The sequence below is a fragment of the Pristiophorus japonicus genome, chromosome 6, assembly GCF_044704955.1.
Source record: "Pristiophorus japonicus isolate sPriJap1 chromosome 6, sPriJap1.hap1, whole genome shotgun sequence".
NCBI classification, from domain to species: Eukaryota; Metazoa; Chordata; class Chondrichthyes; family Pristiophoridae; genus Pristiophorus; species Pristiophorus japonicus.
In genome coordinates this window covers 75,988,226-76,011,138 of record NC_091982.1, presented here as the reverse complement: position 1 = coordinate 76,011,138, position 22,913 = coordinate 75,988,226, and the positions used below count along the sequence as shown (strand labels likewise).

Sequence of the window (22,913 nt, the reverse complement as noted above, 5' to 3'; positions counted from 1 at the left end):
ATAATTAAATTAAGGAATGTCAGGTAGTTACAAAAAAAGCCACATGATTGTAAATGAATAATTTACAGGAAAATGGGGCAAAACATCAGCATTTCTCTCTTAAAATACATTTTTTTATGTGCAGGTACCATTTGTTGGATATTAACACTGGTCCAAAGAAATTGAACCCCAATTTTGTTTAATCTATATTTTATATCTGATTACTATTTATTAACAATTAGCTTAAAACTTTTTGTCAAATGTTATCTCTTAAAATCACAGCAGTGTTAATATTTGCTGGACATTAACAGGAACAGAATAAAAGGCCTAATAAATGTCTAGCAGAGAGAGAATCGGCTGAAATATTATTGTAACCTGTATAGCGGGTTTGGGGGTGGGGGCGTGGGGGGGGGAGGGGGTGCAACGGAGGGAGGAAGCACAGTTATTTACATTCAAAACCTATGAACAATTTTTAACTGGAGAAATAAAAAATTTCCCTGATAACTTACAATGAATGACGTTCTACGTGAATTCCATCATTTAAGACTTAAAAGCACAAAATAATGCAGAAAGTGTAAAAATTATATTTTTACAGATGTAACCAAACCCCTCCCAAGAAATAAACTTCAATTAAGATTAAGATTTTTTTTAAATAATTGAATGTGCTAAATTCATATTCTACAAATTCATGTTAAAACATGTTTAAAAATACATATTTTGATTTACAATGTTTACATTTTTTTTAAACTGCTGTGAATAATAAATTGCAGTTTACCACTGCACTGTACAGTGAAGCAAAAAGATATAAATCGTACCTAGTTGTGACCTCTCAATGCAGCTTGTTTTTGTGAGCACATTACTATTCAAGCCTAAAAATAAGAGGTATTTCTAGAAATACGGGTATTGGAAGATATCACCATTTTTTGTTCAGAGTTTCTCATGTATCAAACTTCAAACTTGTAAACATTCAATCAGAAAGATTTAAGAACATAACCTTTCCCATCCCAAAGGCCTGAAGTCCAATGTTTACATTGATGAACAAAATATATTTCAAAGAATGTTCTGGACAAAGTTTAAAAGTTAGTCCATACCTCAACATCTCAGGACATTCTAATCTGTCAGCACATACAATAACTGCTCCATCATGTGTTGATAATACAAAACAACTATAGTTCCGAATTGCCCTCGTTAAAATCCATAACAGACCATAATTATGGTATGTTCCATCCTGGGATTCTTTTTCTAGCTGTGTTTCCACTGAATATTCAGTTTAAACATTTATTGTTGACAATGCTTTTCTACATAATGTAAAAAGAAGGCTTAACTAGATTTTAGCAAAAATTATATTATTAATTTTGATTTCAAATCATAACTGGCATATTTGCCTTGACTATTTCAATATGAATAAGCACTAGCATGTCGATGACATGTATAAATAAATATTATTGTTTGTGTGCAATTTATTGGAATTTAATACATTTGGGGGACGAAATTCCCCAGCGCCCCGATTGGGGGCAGTAACCATCTCGGGGCGGGACTTCCTGCGCCCGGTGTGGAAGTTCCACCCCGGCCATGAAATTGCGGTTATCGTCCCTCACGGGAAGTGAAGCACAAAGTCGCATGCTCCACTTCCTGTCGGGGTGAGTTCCAGGGCACTATTCTGGCGCGTTCATAGCGCTACGTGGCTGCCCCGTGTAGCGCTAACGCGTTTCAATGCCCCTCCCCTTCCGTTAAAGGGGAGCTGCCGCTGCACACTCTGATGACCTCCACTGGGCCACGAGGGTAGCGTGGTGCTGGGGCCACAGCCCGGCACCCAATCGGAATGCCAGGGTGCACGATGGTGGCCCAGACTATACAAGGGAGGATGAAGTCGGGCCGACCAGTAAGTCTACCAAACCTGCAAAATGGCAGCGCAGGGCACTCCTCACTCCCCTTTAACTTCCACCCTGCAACCCGCAAGGCTGGAGCTGACACTGCTTGTGGCAGCCTCGTGGGGCACTGGCCAATTTCTGCCACAGGGCAGCACTAAGGTGTTGCCGCACACAGTGATGTTCATCACCGGATGCGCAATGGTCTGGGGCGCTACCGGCGGGATGCCGCGCTACCATGGTAGCGCCTCCGCTAACACTCACGCAATCTCGTGGGAGCCGGTAGCGCCCCCTACCCCCGTTGCCGAAAACAGTTTCTCGCCCTTAGAGGCGCTAACGGGAGTCACAAAACAGGGCAATTTTGGCAACAGGTTAAATATAACTCCCAAAAGCATTAACCTAATTTTAAAAACTTATTAAATTAACTGAGATTTATTTATAAAAGCTACTTTTTAAAACCACAGCAACATTAACAGTAGATAAATAGTGCACCTGAGCATAAACAAAGATAAAAGTTAAAGAACACACCCTTAAGAGAGAGACTCTAAGCTATCATTTAACTTCCTACCTAATATAAAGCTTCATTTAATCAAACTTCAGTTATTTTGAATAACTTCAAGGTGACTGGTTTATTATCTTCAATTTACACCAGTGTTTATGTACAGAATGCATGTGTATATATCACACATATAATGTACACACAGGTGCATGTGCGCATAGATCTCAAAGTATAATAATGAAAAATGTTATATAAAAAATATATTGTAAGTTGTAATATACTCCTGATATTGTCTTAAGGGAATCAATTCCTTTTCAAAACATGATTGTTTCAATTAAGATATTTGCAAATTATTTGCTAAATATGTAAACACACACAACACAGGACCTGTTCAGTTTACAATCCATAGCTCTCATCTTGACCTGACATTATTTACTTTGCACAACTCTTACATTTCTATACAACAGCTACAAAGATTAAAATGCAATGGTCCTGGATATTCTTGGTACCCTAATGATACAATAATACAAAACAAACATATATCATAACTCTTAGTGAATGTGGCAGGAGTGCTAAAATTATTCTTGCTAAACAAAGACCATAAAAGACACATGATTTTGGTTCTTGTTTTAACATTTATTTAAGACTACTTTACATCTATATTCTATCATTAAAAATTCAATAAAAGGCGCGAGACCAAATGGAACATTGAAAGATTGGTCCCTGGTCATGATCATGGATCTGATCACTGCCAATGTTTGTTCCTGAAATGATAAATTACAACAACTGGTTCTATGGCTTCTATTGTGGCTGCTGTGCAATTTGAGTCACAGAGCTCTTTGTTAATTTATGTTTTACCCCAGTCAGATACAGTACCTGTCTCTGTGCACAGCACCTACAATTTAAAAAGTAAAAGGAATTTAACATCGTGGCAAGAACTCAGATCCGAACCTGTGAAGGCAGGAGCTAACACTAAAAATCGGATATGTTACATCAAGATTTGAATTTTTGAATATAACAACAACCTTTGTGAATTGGTTTTAACAAATTTAAAATGGACTATAAGTAGGCGACAGAACAAGTCACAGGATGTACCTGATTCAATTTACCACAATAGTCAAGAACAGTGGGCATTATTTTCCCAGCGACATTCGGCCCAATATTTGATACTCAGCTTGTCTAAAAATCTGAAAATATTGCCCCACTGAAACAAATATCTATTTACTATTCTGAACACCAATGGGGTGGGGGAGAGAGAGAGGAGGATAAGGATCACATTTTAATTAAAATGGCTTTCATAGTCTCAAACCTCCCCGATCCTATGCTAATTACATGAAATGCTCAACGGACTTCAAGAGTTGACACAAACTTTTGAAGTCATTAATGCTTCCCACCTGAATGCCTGCAGCACAGAGATAAGGAGTCTAGACACAGAGTCAGGGACTTAAACTTTCTGTATGGGTACATTCCTCAAAACGTCGTTCTTTGTTTTGTTTTTCTTTTATTGAATAAAATTCCGTTCAAGTTTGGCCATTTCCTACTATTTTTAGGGAGGACTTCCCGAGAGGTTTGTAACGGATTTGTATATGTGCTATTTGGGGTTGATGCATTTCAACTTTAAGCAATGATAATAAATTATTAAGATGCATTATCCATTGATAATTCACATCAGAATAAGCAGACTCCTTCAATAATCTGTTTATGTCTCCCTGACCTACTTTCAGTAGCTTCCTACCTTTGACAGTACACGATCTAAGTATCAAATCTCATTCAACAGAAAAAGTGAGAAAACTCTTTCCGACTGAATTTGCTCGATTGAATTTTTTCAGAAGAGTTGCAATAAAAACACGGTTTCCTTCTCATGGGTACACAGACACAGTTACACAACTTTACCAAGGAAACGAATTTTAAAAATCGCACGAATTCACTGAGTACAACACTTCGATTTAAAACAAATCAAAATCCATTGGTTTTACTTCGCCACACACTTGGCGCCAGAAACACTGTCATGGTCTCAAATGTTCTGGGTCTATCCCACCTGCGGAAGGCCGCCTCCCGATTTGGTCCGATGTTAAACAGTTTTTCCTGCAGATTAAAAGCTTCCACAACCTGAGTCCCTTGGATTATCACCCTGGCCCTTCACACGCGTCGACAACTCCCTCAATTTCCCCAAACATCCCAACTCAGCAGCTGACGAAAAGTGCAGCAATTTTTTTTTCCCAACCAGAGAAAACATTATTTTTGGACTTTGGCGCAGTTACTATTTATCACACACCAGACTCCAAGCTATACAATGTTATAATAAAAATAGGAGGAACTCCTTTGGCACTTACCTGAGCCAACTCGCTGAAATTCTCCAACATCCTCACAGCCGGTTTGATGTCTTCAAACACCGACTGCTCCTCTGAAGCGCCGTCAGCCATGGTCACTGGTTTGAGTTGAGTAAAAACAGCGTTTTCTTCAGTGTTGGGGACACTGATCGCCAGCCCGCTGCTCGACATCACTTGCTTTTCTGATCTCCTGCACTTTTACCTTTTTCTAATATATGTATACAAATGAAAAGAATGAGTGAAAGACAAATTAAATCAAATGAAATCCAAATTTCCCCGCAGCAATCGCACACTGCGCGGTGCTCGCCTGGCTCTGATCTGTTCTCATCTGTCACTCACCTGAACTATACCTGCACACAGGTCGTGTGATTGACAGCGCAGCGACCAATAGCGGCTCGGGCCGGGCTGTCAATCACACGGACTGGGCGAGTGGGCGGGGTCCGGTCAGGGGGCGGAGCCCGAGCTGGTTCGGGAGGATCGAGGTGATCTGCCTCAATGCGACACCCCCGCATTAAGCAATTCCGGCGATTGCGAAATAGTTTTTTTTGTTAAGGAAGTTTTCTTTTCGGCATAAATGTAAGTCATGCGTTGCTTTCTTCTGGAAATAGTAAAACAATGACAAGAAAAATCACTCTGTACATAAATCTAACACGCGTAGTACCGTACTGTGAAACCTCAACAACAATTTATTACCACAGCCACAAAATCAGTTTAAAATGCAATCAATTTGGAGAAATTGTCTAAATGTAAGTGCCAGTGTAGGGTCAGGCTCCTCAACTCCTTAAAGAGATCGAAAACATGAAAAAAGGTGATTGTGTCTAATTGTCATTGGAGCCAACAGGTTTATTCATCTGTTTATTGACTGTTTTAACAAAAAACAAACAGGCACTCATGAAAGGGGAAGTGGTACTTCAAATAATTATTGTACTGGAAGTGTCTGAAGATTTTATCCTATGCACTTCACTCAATGATGATATGTTTGATGTATGCCTGGATCTGTACCTATATATATCTATATATATATAGATATATATAGGCTAGCAAATTTCCTTTGGCGTTGCTTACTGTGAATTGAAGAGTATGCTGCTTCATAATGACAGGAATGTTATAGCATCTAACGCAGAAAAAAATAGGGAACTTGAACTCAAGCTTGGAAGATGGAAGTTGCACAGATTAGGTTCATTTGGTGAACTATACAGGAAAGCAGTGGAGAGAGGATAGCGTGAAAAAATTGAGAGAATTGCATAGCTAAGAGAGTAGGCAATTGAAGAGTTTGTTTTTTGGGTCTGGTCAAAAGACTGCTGAGTCTTTTACAGTGCTGTGGTTTCTAATAATAACTTGCATTTACATGGCGCCTTCCATGTAGTAAAATGTCACAAGGTAATCAGACAAAAATTGACACCCATCCAAAGAAGGAAACATTAGGACAGGTGACCAAAGGAGTGTCTTTAAAGGAGGAAAGAGAGGTGAAGAGGCCGAGGTTTAGGGAGAGAATTCCAGAGCTTAGGGCCTAAATGGCTGAAGGCATGGCTACCAATGATGGGCGAAGGAAGTGCAGGATACACAAGAGGCCAGACTTGGAAGAATGCAGAGTACTTGGAGGGTTGTAGAGCTGGAGGAGGTTACAGAGATAAGTAAGGCCGAGGCATGGAAGGATTTGAACACTAGGATGAGAATTTTAAAATTGAGGCGTTGATACAGCGGGAGCCAATGTAGGTCAGCGAGCACAGGGGTGTTGGTGAAGGAGACTTGGTGTGAGATAGGATATGGGCAGCAGAGTTTTGGATGAGTTTTAGTTTATGGAGAGTGGAAGATGGGAGGCCGCCCAAGAGAGCATTATGTACTATTCTGCTGCTAAAGCAGAGTTATAACCTGCCCTGACCCTTTAAGTTCACATTGTCTACTGTAACTAGGTAATCCTGAGGTCAATTTGTGGCTAATTTTTGTTGCTGAAGGAAGCTTATAGATTAGGCAGCTGCATGTAAATGTTCAGCAGCAGGTCAGAAGAAAACAGCAGGCTTTCTTTATCTTTTCTTATACTTTTTAATAAAATGTTACTTGTTCATCGGTGCTGCCACTATCAATTTGGAGGTTTGACGATGGTAGGAGGAATAGAAGTAAACATCAAGAAAACAATAGAAGGTTTGCAGTGAAAACTATGAGACGACATTCATTGCCCAGTGGGCTAAGTTATTAGTAATAGAGCATATAAGAGGGAAGAAAGAACTTGCACTTACATAGTGCCTTTCACATTCTCAAAACTCTCCACAGCCAAAGATTACTTTTTCGATTTGGACAGCAAGTTGCCACATAAAGCAAGGGTAAGTGATCAGTTAATCTGTTCTTGGTGGTGTTGGTTGAAGGATGAATATTGGCCAAGACACCAGGAGAACTTTTTACTTTCCTTTGAATAGTGCCATGTAATCTATTACTTTCACCTGAATAGCCAGATGGAGTTTTGGTTAATCATCTGAGTAATGACATCTTCATTATTGCACTGAATTGTCAGCCTCAGTTATGTGCTCAAGTCTTGGAGTGGCCTAGAAATTGGCCTCCCTAGCACCTCCTGTTATCGCCTCCAAGCGGCGATAACGGGGGGCTAACCATTTACTGGCCAGACGTGGCGAGATGAATGACTCCCGCTAACTTCGGCAGGAGGTTTGCAGCGGCGGTAGGACGTTGCGCCCTGATCACCTTCGCCCGGAGATCGTGACATCATTGCCATGTACATCGCCCCGGTAGCGTCCCGGACCCAAACTTCGGTTCCGCCCCCTGCAGCATCGTCGGGCGAAAGCACCGACAGCTGCAGGAAGCGCTGATCGGGAGGCCAGGTGCTTCGGGGGCAGTGGGGAGGAAGTTAGAGGCGAGGTGGCCGAGGTAAGCACAAAAATTTCAAAAATGGTATTTCTCATTTTTTTACATTCCTCTTCGGCCGCGACCGATCAGCCCGGCACTCTGCTGCAGTGCATCGGGCTGATCAGGCCGGATCGCAGCTGCCGTTGGGATCAGCTCACTGGTCCCAATACAGTGTCCACCGGGAGGGAAGGAGCCTCGGATGGCGGCAGAGCTGCACAATTACCACCCCGCCTGTATCCTGCAGTGCTCCAGGACAGAAGTGGAGTGCTTGATGGCAAACACCAAATATTTAAAAAGTTGAAAATCATTAGCGTCTGGCGCTAATTTTTTCAACTTTTAATAGTTAACACCCCAAATGGGTTGCTCCCGAATTTCTCCTCCATTATCTTCTGATTCAGAGGAGAGCGTATTAATTTAATGGATTTACATCATCACCAACAAAGCAAATTTCAGAATTCAGGCTATGATCTCCTCACCCCTTAGAGCCTTGGGACATTTCTCTACGTTAAAGATGCTATATAAATGCAAGTTGTTGTTGTTGTTGTTATCCTGCCTCCTGTTCAACCCTTGCCAATGGTAACAGTGACAACCCTCCATTTAAAGGGACAAACAGGAGCGCTTCCGCCCCTCAGTTGGCAGCGGCCATATCTCTTTCAAATTGATCACCGCCTCTGCAGTGGCAGAGAAACTGAAGGGTCGCTTAAAAAGGTGATATGGCAAAGGTAACAAAGTCAGCACTTTTGGAGTGCAAACTAGCTGTCAGTAAAGTTAATGGCAGTTTTGTGCTAGAAATAAATTTGTCAGTGTGTTACATGTAAAATAACATCATCAGGTCCCTGGAATAATGTAGTCTGAATAGGTGGTTCCGAATTGGTCACAAAATATCCGAATAATTTTGTTGATTTTATTTTAGAAGTGATATCACTTACAAAACAGGTTTGACTGGTGTGATTGAGTGATTATCTGCAGCTAACTCTGGATAGAAGAAGAATCACTGCTTTGGTAGCACACCCTGCATCACAACATACATGCAGTTAACTCTTGTTACGCAAGTTCAATCCGCAATGCAAAATATTGCTTATTTCAGGAATTTACTTTTTTATATTAAAGAGCAAACATAGCATGGATTCTTAGAATAAATTAGATATAAATAATTTGATTTATAACACCGTGCAGTAACCTATAAACATCTATAATACTGGTCAATGTCTCTGTGACAATAGGGAGATTTCTGTCTCTTTTTCATACAATTTAAAACAAAAGTTTGAATTAAGATGGTAGCTATTCTTCCTCACCAGATAGTACAAATTCCTATTGGTAGGAACTGTGTCAATGGATGCCAGAAAGTAGTAAGTTTATGAACTCACTGGTCATCACAGACTGAAATACTATCCAAAAGAGGGCATTAATGATACAGCTCTTGATTTTCCTGGTTTCTTGCCTTCATCCCAGCCAACATTAAGCCTGCAAGGTTATCAGCTGTTGGGGACAGATCCATTCATTCTTTTCTTCGCCATTCCATTGCAAGATATACACCCTCACAGGATTTCATGCAAGAGGGCAAATAAGGCATGCCACTGAGCATTGTTAGCATCAGAGATAAACTGCCTGTACCCACCATTCTACCACAAATAATGTCTATGTACCCAGGCACACCTACCTGACAATGATAGATGAGAACTGCCTACACAGTTTCTGGTTCAGCAGGGAAGCATTTGCCATCTACTGCAATGAGTTCTGCAGCTAACCTCCAACATAGGGAGTGCACTGCCAGTCACAATCAAGGTCACCTCTGCCCTCAACTTTTATGTCTCTGCCTCCTTCCAGGCTAGGTTAGGGAAGATATGCAGTATCTAGCCACAGGTGTATTAAACCGATGACTGACACATTAATGAGCAAGGCTTATATTTTCACCTTGCTCACTGAAAAGTAACAGGAGCATTACCCACCTGCCCAATTTGACCATACTGCTAGATTTCCTAAGGTACAGGGGATCATTGATGGCATCTATATGACCATCTGATTAGCAGATTCTTGCTTCTCCTCTGGCACCATCATTTGCTTCGTCTCATCTTTGCGCCGTGACTTTCCTGGCGCAGTCTCCTTAAGCTCACTACCTAAATCCTTCAGGGCCTGTGTAGGTGCTCTGGTGCTTCCAAATGTAGGTGAGAGTGGAACAGAGTGCAGTGAGCTACCGGCCTGCTCAAGGCCCTGGCAGTGTTACTTTTTCAAGCCTACAATAACAATGCTGCCTCCTAGAGATGCTGTCAAACCAAAGATACCTTCATTAATATATACTGTATGTGATGTAGTTGTGCAATGTCTGTGTGTGAGTGACTGAAAAGGGGAACAAGGCACAACAAGAAAAGGTTGGAACTAGCCCTAAGCTTGGGGGAGCTTTCTAACTTCATCTTCTTCTACCCTCGTGATGCTTTTATAGGCAAGGATATGCAGAGCGGCCTCCTCAAAAACAGACAAATGCTTGAATTTCTGCATATTTCTCCAGTTCTTTTTATGTGCCAACTTGTCCCGCAAGCAGAGAAGTTGTCTTAAGATGTAATTTGAGGGAACACATACAGTGACAGGCATCTGTCCAACCTGGCCAGCTTCCCACATTCGACCCTCCGAAAACTTGAGGTCATCCAAAACTCTGCTGCCCATGTCCTAATTCGCATCAAGTCCCATTCAACCATCACCCCTCTGCTCGCTGACCTACATTGGCTCCTGGTTAATCAACGCCTCGATTTTCAAATTCTCATCTTTGTTTTCAAATCCCTCCATGGCCTTGCCCCTCCCTATCCCTGTAATCTTTTTCAGCCCTAAACACTCCAAGATAATTGCACTCCTCCAATTCTGGCTTCTTGAGCATCACTGATTTTAATTGCTCCATCATTGGCAGCTGTGCCTTCAGCTGCCAAGGCCCTAAACTCTGGAATTCCCTCCCTAAACCCCTATGCCTCTCCACCTCTCTTTCCTCCTTTAAGATGCTCCTCCTAAGGAGACACTCTGATCCCCTTACCTAAGGAAAGACTTACTTGCCTCAGAGGGAGTGCAACGAAGGTTCACTAGACGGGTTCCTGGGATGAGGGGATTGCCCTATGAGGAGAGGTTGAGTAGCTTATATTCCCTAGAATTTAGAAGAATGAGAGATGATCTAATTGAAACATATCAAATTCTTACAGGGCTTGACAGGGTTAATGCTGAGAAAATATTTCCTCTGGCTGGGAAATCTAGAACATGGGGCCACCCAGTCTCAGAATAAGGGGTCGGCCGTTTAGAACTGAGATGAGGAGAAACTTCTTCACTCAAAGGGTTGTGAATCTTTGGAATTCGCTATCCCAGAGAACTGCGGATGCTCAGTTGTTGATTATATTCAAGACAGAGGTCGATAATTTTTTGGGAACTAAGGGAATCAAGGGATATGGGGATAAAGCGGGAAGGTGGAGTTGAAGTACAAGATCAGCCATGATCTTGTTGAACGGCGGAGCAGACTCAAAGGGCCAAATAGCCTACTCCAACTCTTATTTCTTATGTTCTTATGTTCTTAAAATCTACCTTTTAACCAAGCTTTTGGTTATCTGCCCTAATATCTCCTTATGTGACTCAGTGTCAAATTTTGTTTGATAACGCCCCTGTAAAGCTTCGTGGGACATTATACTACGTTAAATGCACTATATAAATGCAAGTTGTTATTGTTATGTATGCATGCTTGTATTGTTGTGATGTCTGTCACACTAAATGTACCTTCACCCTGTACACACCTTACCTGTACACCAGAGGGTGCTGCTGTGGAGACCTTGCACACTGCAGATTACCCAGTATAAAAGGGAGTCACCTCTTGGTGTTCTCACTCTAGGAGCTGCAAATAAAGGACTACAGTTTTCACAGTTTAAGTACTATACCGCTGTCTCGTGGAGTCATTAACAAGGTGCCCACTTATATAATAACTGGCGACGAGGTCACGAACTACACGCACAACATGTCGAATCTCAGCAACTTTCAACAATTCACCAATGGGGAAAATTGGGATGCTTTCATGGAAAGATTGGAACATGTCTTCATAGCCAACGACCTGGATGGGGACACACCGGCTACACTATCGAACAAGCACAGGGCCATCCTGCTTAGCAGTTGTGGGCCCACTATCCATTATCCCGTCAGGGACTTGCTAGCCCCAGAGAATACAACCAGTAAGAGCTATGAGGAACACTAATGCAAGAGCAACTAAAACCAAAAGAAAGCATCCACACAGCCAGGCACCGGTTCTACACTCACCGGCAACCCGAAGGCCAAGAGATTGCTAAGCGTGCTGCACATTTAAGAAGATTGGCTGCACCATGTGATTTTGGCGACCACCTTAACGCAGCACTAAGGGACTTATTTGTTATCGGAATCGGCCACGAGGGCCTCCTCCACAAATTGCTCTCTGCGGATATCACAGTCACCCTGCAGAAGGCAATGTAGCCTATCCTGTGTATCAGTAAATTAATATGCCTTATGCAACTGGGACATGTTGGAAGGATTTGCTGTGTGAACATTCTGAAGATTTAAATGCCAGAACAACTTCCATTGTAACTTGCAGCCCTTATTTTAGCCATTCTGCTGTGTGCTCTTGCATGAAAGGCATTCAGAGTCCTCTTTTGATTGAAATTTTAGAGGGGCAAGCATTAAAAACCATTACAGTTCTGGGAACACACTTCATAGCATGCATACTTGGCCAGATACTTGCTATAGGAAAGTACTGGGTTGGCTTCTTTTCTCATGTTTGCCGTGTTCCACATTTGCAGCCAAGTCCTCTGGTTGTTGCAGAGACCTATCATCTCTGTCTGAAATCTCTTGTCAGGCGTTTTGGATCACTCTTTGGGGAGAGAGTGGCAGTTATTTTGGTCTCCTAGCCAACATTCACCATTCAAGCAATATCATCAAAACAGATTAACTGATCATTTATCTCATTACAGTTTATAGAACCTTCCTGTGTATAATTGGCTGTCACATTTACCTAGAAAACAACAGTGACTGCACTTCAAAAGGAATTTGTTAGCTGTGAAGTGCTTTGGGATGCCCTGTGATGTGACAGGTGCTATATAAGTACACATCCATTCTTTCTTTATAGAACGTGAACAAAACTTAGAGGGGAAGGGAGAGCAACAGGTATTTAGCATATCTAACTTCTTAATTGCCACTTGCTATTCTCCCCTTCTCTTTTTATTTTAGATGGTTAAATAAAGAGCCGTATCCAGTTTGACTGGCAGTTTTAATAAATAGTTTCATACAATACATTAACTTGTGTCTCTTTCAGATACTAACTGAGTTGCAGTTCCAGCATTTTCTGCTCTTTTTATGTTTGGTTAGCTCATTTGTAAATGTAAATAAAAACAGCTTGCTATAATTAGTACAAGTAAAGATTAATCTTACTGTACATTTAGATCAATGGTATGTGAGAAATTTGCTCAGATGAATCCTTTCCTTTTTGAACTTAAAGTTCAACCAAGCTACCATATTATGCAATCAAAGACTGCTTTGCCTCTATGGTACAATCTAGACAGTCATCAAAGCAGTAATGCTGCTGATGATGATGAGTGGGAACCTAAAATGTTCACAATATGTTCACGTACAAGTTAGCAAACCCAATATTTTTCTTTATAGTTTTATATTGCTAATTTACTAAGTTTAAATGAAAATTACACCATTAGAGATAATGGACCCTTATTTGTTACACATCCATCTAATTGCTAATAGTTCTGTTGCTACAGCAATAATCAGAGACATGTAGGGTGTCTCCGCCCCTGACTTCATCCCCTGACAACATTTGCCTTGTAAGGGGTGAATGGAATTTCCTTCCCATGCGAGGTAAGTCGGAAACTCCTGGAAATGTTGGACACCTAATGCAACCAGGTCTCCACTATTTGCTGCTAGGGGTTCACTGAGTAATTTCAGCCCCAAATCATCATCATCATCATAGGCAGTCCCTCGGAATCGAGGAAGACTTGCTTCCACTCTAAAAATGAGTCCTTAGGTGGCTGAACAATCCAATACGAGAACCACAGTCCCTGTCACAGGTGGGACATTTGTCGTTGAGGGAAAGGGTGGGTGGGACAGGTTTGCTGCATGCTCTTTCCGCTGCCTGCACTTGATTTCTGCATGCTCTCGGCGATGAGATTCGTGGTGCTCAGCGCCCTCCCAGATGCACTTCCTCCACTTCGGCCAGGGACTCCCAGGTGTCTTTGGCCAGGGACTCCCAGGTGTCAGCGGGGATGTTGCACTTTATCAGGGAGGCTTTGAGGGTGTCCCTGTAACGTTTCCTCTGCCCATCTTTGGCTCATTTGCCGTGAAGGAGTTCCGAGTAGAGCGCTTGCTTTGGGAATCTCGTGTTTGGCATGCGAACGATGTGGCCTGCCCAGCGGAGCTGATCAAGTGTGGTCAGTGCTTCAATGCTGGGGATGCTGGCCTGGTCGAGGACGCTAATGTTGGTGCACTTGTCCTCCCAGGGGATATGCAGGATCCTCCGGAGACATCGTTGGTGGTATTTCTCCAGCGACTTGAGATGTCTGCTGTACATGGTCCATTTCTCTGAGCCATACAGGAGGGCGGGTATTACTACAGCCCTGTAGACCATGAGCCTGGTGGCAGATTTGAGGGCCTGGTCTTCAAACCCTCTTTTCCTCAGGCGTTTTACTTGAATGATTGATCTAAATTACTCAAAAATCTGTTGCTCTAGATACTGGTCACTGTTTAATTTATTTATTTAATACTATATGAATTATATTGGAAATATCATCACCTAACTCTTGGGGCTTTTTTGAGTTATCAAGATTACAGTTAAGCTCAAATATACTCAGTTATTATTCAAGTCCCAGAAATGTTTCTGCTAGTAACAGTTTGTAATAAAGCTATAGACCACATTTTTGAATGATTTGCTTTTCAGACCAGTCATGTTGCACATTTTGCATAAATATAAAGTAGTTTCAGTTTCACATCAAAATAAATTGTAGTAAATTTAGGCAAGTGGCAATTTTACACAATAGGAATGCTGCTGGCAGAGGGAGACCTGGCTACATGCCATAGAGCATACAATTTCAACTCCCTTATCCTGATGGCATCACAGACATATTAACATGTGGCCACATGATACTATCATTCATAAAGGATAAAGGATAATGGAAACAGATTTAACAATGTTGGTAGTTAGCAGACCTACAAGGGTAAAAGGCGTTGCTTGATCTGGTTATGAGTAATGAAATTGATCAGGTAGATAAGCTAATTGTGGATGAGCACTTTGGGTGTAGGGATCACAATATGATGAGATTTATGATCCAACAAGAAGGTAACATGTTAATACAAAAACTCGAACATCAGATTGGATTAGGACAGATTGTAGATAGATGAAGAGTGACCTAGCAAGGAGAAATTGACACACAGGACTATAGATATTTTTATAAAGAGATCACAAATGTTCAGAAAAAAACATATACCATTTAATAGATGGAAACTACAATTATTTTTCAGATGTCATGGATAAATAAAGAGGTTAGAAACTAATTAAAATTGAATAAGAGGGCCTATGAGGACTATCAGTGTAATAATAATGATAAAATTAAAGGAGGATTTAAGAAAATACATTAAAAGTGGGATAAGGAAAGCTCAGAGGGAATATCAGGAATTTTTAAAAACTCAAAAGAAATAGTAAGGTATTTTACAAATATATCAGTAAAAAGCAGGGTGTGACTGAGAGAAGAGAGTTGTCAACTTGTAGATAATGATCAAAAAATGGCAAAAGTATTCAATAAGTTCTTTGCATCACTCTTTATTAAAGAGAAGGATATCGGAGAGGAGAATAATTCTACTAAAGTGGTTGAGAGCAAGATGAACAGTATTATTATGGACAAAAGAAAAATTTTAGATAAGTTCGTTAAGGTAAGAGAAGACAGGATGCAATCTAGGATCCTGAAGGAGATGAGGTAGGAAGTTGCATAGGCCCTAGGTATTATGGGCCCAAGTTTCGAGCCATGCCTAGAACGGCGCAGTCCCGACCTGGACGCCCGTTTTTCGCGCCACAAAGTGCGCCTAAAAAAAACCTCCATATTCTCCACATTCCTGCAGGTCCTCTGGTCCTCGGCGCAGCGCAGCAGGAACTGTAGGGGGCGGAGCCAGGTCCCTGCGCTGAAAACAGTGCCGCTACAGTGGGCGCACAAGTGCAGTAGCTCCAGGCGCCCGAAACTGTGTGGGAGGGGCCGAAGCACGCAGCCCCTAGCCCTGGACGAATGGCCTCACAGGGGCTGCGTGAATAAGGCTCCTCCCACGCCCAGCTCCTGCTTCCTTCCGACTCGACTCGACTCCTGCTTCCCGCCTCCGGACCGGACCCGACACCGACCTGACTCACGCTCACCACACGCCCCCCCCAACTGGACCCGACCCGACTCCCGCTCCGACTCCCGCTCCCGCTCCCGCTCCCCCCCCCACCCCCCCCGACTGGACCCGACCCGATTCCCGCCCCCCCCCCCCCCCCCGACTGGACCCGACCTGATTCCCACTCCCCCCCCCCCCCCGACTGGACCCGACCTGATTCCCGCCCCCCCCCCCCCCCCGACTGGACCCGACCTGATTCCCGCCCCCCCCCTCCCCCCGACTGGACCCGACCTGATTCCCACTCCCCCTCCCCCCCAGACTCGACCCGACCCGACCCGACTCCCGCTCCTGCTCCCCCCCTCCCCCGACTGGACCTGACCCGACTCCCGCTCCCCCCCGCCCCCGGACTGGATCCGACCTGACCTCCCTCTCCCCGACCTGACCTCCCTCTCCCTCCCTCCCTCCCCCTGACCCGAACCGAACCGAAACCGACCTCCCTCCCACCACCCCCCCAACCCGACCCAACGCCACCTACCTGTAAATCTGGTGCTGGGGACGGGCCCTGCCCGAAGTCTCGGGCCCGGCCCGTTCAGCCTCCCTCCCCCTTCTCCTTTCCCCCCCACCCCCCCAATCTCCTTCCCCTCCTCATCTCCTTCCCCCCCCATCTCCTTCCCCCCCCCATCTTCTTCCCCCCATCTCCTTCCCCCCATCTCCTTCCCCCCATCTCCTTCCCCCATCTCCTTTCCCCCATCTCCTTCCCCCCCATCTCCTTCCCCCCCATCTCCTTCCCCCCATCTCCTTTCCCCATCTCCTTTCCCTCCCTTCTCCCCTTTATCCCCTTCTCCTCCCTTCCCCCTTCTCCCCCCTCCCCTTCTCCCCCATCACTCCCCCTTCTCACTCATCCCTCCCCCTTCCCTCCCTCTGCTCCCCCCCTCTCTCCCTCTACCCCCCTCCTCCCCCTCCCCTCGCTGTCAGAAACACAAACACTGACAGACAGAGAATGAGAGATAGAGACACTGACAGAGACACACTGGGGGGGGGGGGGGGGGGACATCCCAGCACGCTGTTGGGGGATTCCTGGTGCTGCAGTCAGTAAGTAGAAAATGTTTTATTTATTGATTAAAAAAAAAAATTATTTCTTATTAATTTTTTTTGATTGATTTATTGGTTGATTTATTGATGTATTTATTATTTATTATTGATGATAGGTCTTTATTCGTAAAACTGAAGTGTTTAATGTTTGTAAACTTCCCTTTAAACCCCCCCCCCCACCATTCCCTACGCCTGATTTGTAACCTACGCCTGATTTTCTAAAGTGTAGACAAGGTTTTTTCGAGCATACAAAAATCTTCACTTACTCCATTCTAAGTTAGTTTGGAGTAAGTTTTCACTGACGAAACTTTGAAAACAGGCGTAAGTGGCCGGACACGCCCCCTTTTGAAAAAAAATTTCTGTTCCAAAGTGAAACTGTTCTAACTGACTAGAACTGGAGCAAACTAAATGACGAGAATTCCGATTTCTAAGATACTCCGTTCTACACCAGTTGCTCCTAAAAATCAGGATCATATCATGTGGAAACTTGGGGCCTATATTTCAAGGCTCTATGAGTGTGGTTGTATGCTGGAGGACTGGAGAGTGGCCAATGTAGCATCCATGTTTAAAGAGGGAAACAAAGATAATCTGGGTAATTACATGCTATTTAGTTAAACATCTGTGATAAGGAAAATTTTAGGGTCTTTGGTTAAGGATGAAATTTCCACATTTCTAGATAAAAAGAAAATAGTTAGAAGTTGCCAGCACAAATTTCAAAAGGGACGATCATGCTTGACAAACCTCATCGAATTCTTTGAGGAGACAACAGGTATGGTAGATGAAGGAAATGCAGTAAAAGTAGTTTACGTGGACTTTAAAATCCTTTGACAAGGTACCACATGGGAGATTACTCGAAGGTTAAGGGGTATGGATAGTGGGAAGATAGCAAACTCGATTAAAAATTGGTTAGAAAGGAGAAATTTGGAGAGTAGGAGTTTGGGGCAGCTTTTTAGTGGTAAGAAGTTGACAGTGGCATCCTTCAAGGTTCAGTTCAAGTTGATAAGGATGTACAAAAAGCTAATAGAATTCTAGGTTTTATCTCGAAAGGTGTAGAATATAAAAGCCAAGAGGTTCCGAAGAGCCTATATAAAACCGCTCAAAATGGAGGAGATACATCTGGGAAGGCACGGAACACCTCGAGTCTCTTCGCCAGGAGCATGCGGAAGCCAAGCGCAAACAGCGGAAGGAGCGTACAACAACCCAAGCACCCCATTCACCTGTCCCTCCAACCACCATCTGCCCCACCTGTGACAGAGACTGTAGATCCCACATTGGCCTCTTAATCACCTGAGAACTCCTATTAGTGTGGAAGCAAGTCATCCTCGACTCCGAGGGACTGCCTCAGAAGGAGAAGATATAAAACCTTAATCAGCCTCAGTTAGAGTGCTGTGTGCCATATTGAGTTCCATATTATAGGAAGGATATTGAGGCTTTACAGATCATCTTATGCAGATTCACTAAGATGCTGTCTGGTATGAGAAAATGCAAGTATGAAGAACGACTTGAAAATTGGGTCATTTTTTCATTAGGCCAATGCAGATTATGGGGCAATGTAAGAGGTGTGTTTAAAATGATGACAGGATGAGATAGGCTAGATAGCAGCAGACTGTTTCCAATAGTTAAGGGATCATAGAAACATAGAAACATAGAAAATAGGTGCAGGAGTAGGCCATTCGGCCCTTCTAGCCTGCACCGCCATTCAATGAGTTCATGGCTGAACATTCAACTTCAGTACCCCATTCCTGCTTTCTCGCCATACCTCTTGATCCCCCTAGTAGTAAGGACCTCATCTAACTCCTTTTTGAATATATTTAGTGAATTGGCCTCAACAACTTTCTGTGGTAGAGAATTCCACAGGTTCACCACTCTCTGGGTGAAGAAGTTCCTCCGCATCTCGGTCCTAAATGGCTTACCCCTTATCCTTAGACTGTGACCTCTGGTTCTGGACTTCCCCAACATTGGGAACATTCTTCCTGCATCTAGCCTGTCTAACCCCGTCAGAATTTTAAATGTTTCTATGAGGTCCCCTCTCATTCTTCTGAACTCCAGTGAATACAAGCCCAGTTGATCCAGTCTTTCTTGATAGGTCAGTCCCGCCATCCCGGGAATCAGTCTGGTGAACCTTCGCTGCACTCCCTCAATAGCAAGAATGTCCTTCCTCAGGTTAGGAGACCAAAACTGTACACAATACTCCAGGTGTGGCCTCACCAATGCCCTGTACAACTGTAGCAACACCTCCCTGCCCCTGTACTCAAATCCCCTTGCTATGAAGGCCAACATGCCATTTGCTTTCTTAACCGCCTGCTGCACCTGCATGCCAACCTTCAATGACTGATGTACCATGACACCCAGGTCTCTTTGCACCTCCCCTTTTCCTAATCTGTCACCATTCAGATAATAGTCTGTCTCTCTGTTTTTACCACCAAAGTGGATAACCTCACATTTATCAAGACCATCGATACAAGATTAAATGTAAGAGATTTAGAACAGTGGGCAGGAGAAAACACTTCACACAGAGAGTTGTGAGGCTTTGGAATTAACTTCCACAGTTTGGGGTTGAGGCTGAAACTGTGTCAACATTCAAGATTAGATTGGATAGGTGGATGAAGGGAAGAGATAGGGGAACAAGATTTGTAAATGTGATTAGAACTATTTTCTTGTGTGGAAGTTAAATGCCAACATGGAATTGTTGAGTTGAAAGGCCTGATTCTGTGTTGTAACTTCTATGTATTTCTATGTATATACATAGGGGCTGGTTCTATGCATTTGCTTGTAGTGATGGTTCCCGATAAAAATAGAGACTAACAAGCTTATGGAGACCAACGCCCCAGCCTCAATGTAACAATGGGAAAATAACATTCTCCCACAAGCTGTGCGACAGAAAAGTAAATACAAAAGGGGCTAAATTGGATAGCCCCTGAAAATGGGCACGGGGATCACAATACGTGATTAACACTCGCCTATTCAATGTGATGCCGGCAGCACACCAACTTTGTGCTGTCTGCTCACTTCCATGACTGCAGTATGCAGCCAGCGCTAGCCATGCTGTTGATTGAATGTAAGCATCAGCAGAGGGCCCAAAACCATGAGTATTTAGTGTTATGTATGCAACTCTAGGTAACCTGTATCATACCGCCACCAGAGGATATACCTGTTGGAGTCCCAAGGGATCCCAGCATCCCTTGGGAGCACTGCATGTAAGCAGGCCTCCCATGCTGTACCAACATTCTGGAGTTTCAATAAAGGAGCTAAGGTAACACTTACTCGTGTCCACAGTACTCAGTTACATTACTTTATTGTGAGCTTAACAACTGGCAACAAGATAACGAACAATCACGCGAAAATGTAGAGAACTGTTGGTATCCTGGAGAAATTCTCAGAAGGGGATGATTGGGAGGCCTTCATGGAGCAACTCGACCAATACTTCATGGCCAACGAGCTGGAAGGGGACGAGAACTCTGACAAACGAAGGGCGATCCTCCTTACTCTCTGTGGGGCAACAAGCTATGGCCTCATGAAGAATCTTCTAGCTCCGGTGAAAACAACAACCAAATCATCTGAAGAACTGTGTACGCTGGTCCGGGAGCACCTAAATCCGAAGGAAAGTGTTTTGATGGGAAGGTATTGATTCTACACGTGTCAGCGGTCTGAAGGCCAGGAAGTGGCGAGCTACTTCGCTGAACTCAGGCGCCTTGCAGGACATTGTGAATTCGATGGATTCCTTGAGCAAATGCTAAGAGACTTCTTTGTGCTTGGCATTGGCCATGAGGTTATCCTTCGCAAACTATTGACTTTTGAAACACCGAACCTGAGCAAAGCTATAATGATAGCCCAGGCATTTATGTCCACCAGCGATAACACCAAACAAATTTTGCAGCACAAAAGGTTTCGGCAAGTACAGTACACAAAGTAATGTCATTTTCAGGCAGGAATGCATATGGCAGAACGTACACGCCTGCAGCTGCATGACCTCAGATGACCCAGATTCTGCCATCAAACATTAATGCGAGGCAGTTAACACCTTGTTGGCGCTGTGGAGGTGATCATCGAGCCCATCAAAGCCACTTCAAACACTATGCATGCAAAGGCTGTGGAACAATGGGACACTTCCAGTGAATGTGCAGACAAGCTGCAAACCCTGCAAACCACCATGTTGCAGAGGAGGATCGATCCATGGTGGATCAGGCTGAACTAGAGACTTGAACCGAGGAGGCAGAAGTGTACGGGGTACATACCTTCACCACGAAATTTCCACCGATCATGCTAAAAGTCGAATTGGACGGAAATCCAGTATCCATGGAACTGGACATGGGTGCGAGTCAGTCTATCATGAGCAAAAAGGCCTTCGACAGACTGTGGTGCAACAAGGCACACAGGCCCAAGCTTAGCCCCATTCATGCCAAGCTAAGAACTTATACTAAAGAGCTGATCCCAGTTATTGGCAGCGCAGCAGTAAAAGTCTCCTATGATGGAGCAGTGCACGAACTCCCACTATGGATTGTACTAGGAGATGGCCCCACAGTGTTCGGCAGAAGCTGACTGGGAAAAATCTGCTTAAACTGGGACGACATCCGAGTGCTTTCGTCCATCGACGACGCCTCATGTGCCCAGGTTCTGAGCAAGTTCCTGTCGTTGTTTGAGCCAGGAATCAGAAGTTTCTCAGGGGCGAAGGTGCAGATCCACTTGGTTCCCGGTACACGACCCATCCACCACAAGGCACGGGCGGTGCCATATATGATGCGAGAAAGTGGAAATTGAGCTGGACAGGCTGCAGCGAGAAGGTATCATCGCGCCGGTGGAGTGGGCCAGTCCGGTTCTCAAATGCGATGGCACGGTCAGAATTTGGGGAACTATAAAGTAACGATGAACTGTTTTTCGCTACAGGACCAGTACCTGCTACCCAAGACAGACGACCTATTTGCCACCCTGGCTGGAGGAAAGACGTTCACCAAGTTGGACCTGACCTCGGCCGACATGACGCAGGAGCTGGAGGAATCTTCGAAAGACCTCACCTGCACCAACACACGCAAAGTTCTGTTCATCTACAATAGATGCCCATTTGGGATTCGAACGGCCACAGCAATGTTTCAAAGGAACATGGAGAGCCTGCTAAAGTCGGTTCCGCGCACCGTGGTTTTCCAGGATGACATACTGGTCACAGGTCGGGACACCATCGAACACTTGAAGAACCTGGAAGAGGTTCTAAGTCGGCTAGATCACGTGGGTTTTTCTGGTGCCAGAGGTCGAGTTCTTAGGGAGAAGAATCGTGGCAGATGGCATCAGACCCACCGACGCCAAGACGGAGGCCATCAAGAACGCGCCGAGACCACAGAACGTGACGGAGCTGCGGTCATTCCTGGGACTCCTCAACTATTTCGGTAATTTCCTACCCTGGTTAAGCGCCTTACTAGAACCCCTACATGTGCTGCTACGCAAGGGGAGATAACTGGGTATGGGGGAAATCACAAGAGGCTGCTTTTGAGAAAGCCAGAAATCTGTTATGTTCCAACAAATTGCTTGTTCTGTATAACCCATGTAAACGTTTAGTGCTTGCGATGCGTCTTTGTATGGGGTCAGGTGTGTGTTACAACAAGCAAATGAATCGGGAACATTGCAACCAGTTGCCTATGCCTTCAGAAATTTGTCCAAGGCCGAAAGGGCCTACAGCATGATTGAAAAAGAAGCTCTGGCATGTGTTTTATGGGGTGAAATAAATGCACCAGTATCTGTTTGGTCTCAAGTTTGAGTTAGAAACTGACCATAAGCCACTCATATCGCTATTCTCAGAGAGCAAATGGATTAATACCAATGCCTCTGCCCGCATCCAAAGATGGACCATCACAGAACAGGCACAAAGAACTCTGCTGATGCTCTCAGTCGGCTACCATTGCCCACCACCGGGATGGAAATGGCACAGCCTACAGACTTGCTCTTGGTGGTGGA

At 44.0% G+C, this 22,913-nt stretch overlaps 1 protein-coding gene across 1 annotated transcript in view; it reads right to left on the bottom strand.

Moving 5' to 3' along the window:
- The window catches only part of klf5l (Kruppel like factor 5 like), a 66,757-nt gene extending 61,762 nt beyond the window's left edge, over positions 1 to 4,995 (bottom strand). Inside the window, exon 1 of the mRNA XM_070882944.1 lies at positions 4,680 to 4,995. Coding sequence (XP_070739045.1) covers positions 4,680 to 4,847 — 168 coding nt within the window. The 5' untranslated portion in view covers positions 4,848 to 4,995. The remainder of the gene's footprint in view (positions 1 to 4,679) is intronic.
- Positions 4,996 to 22,913: the final 17,918 nt, after the last annotated feature.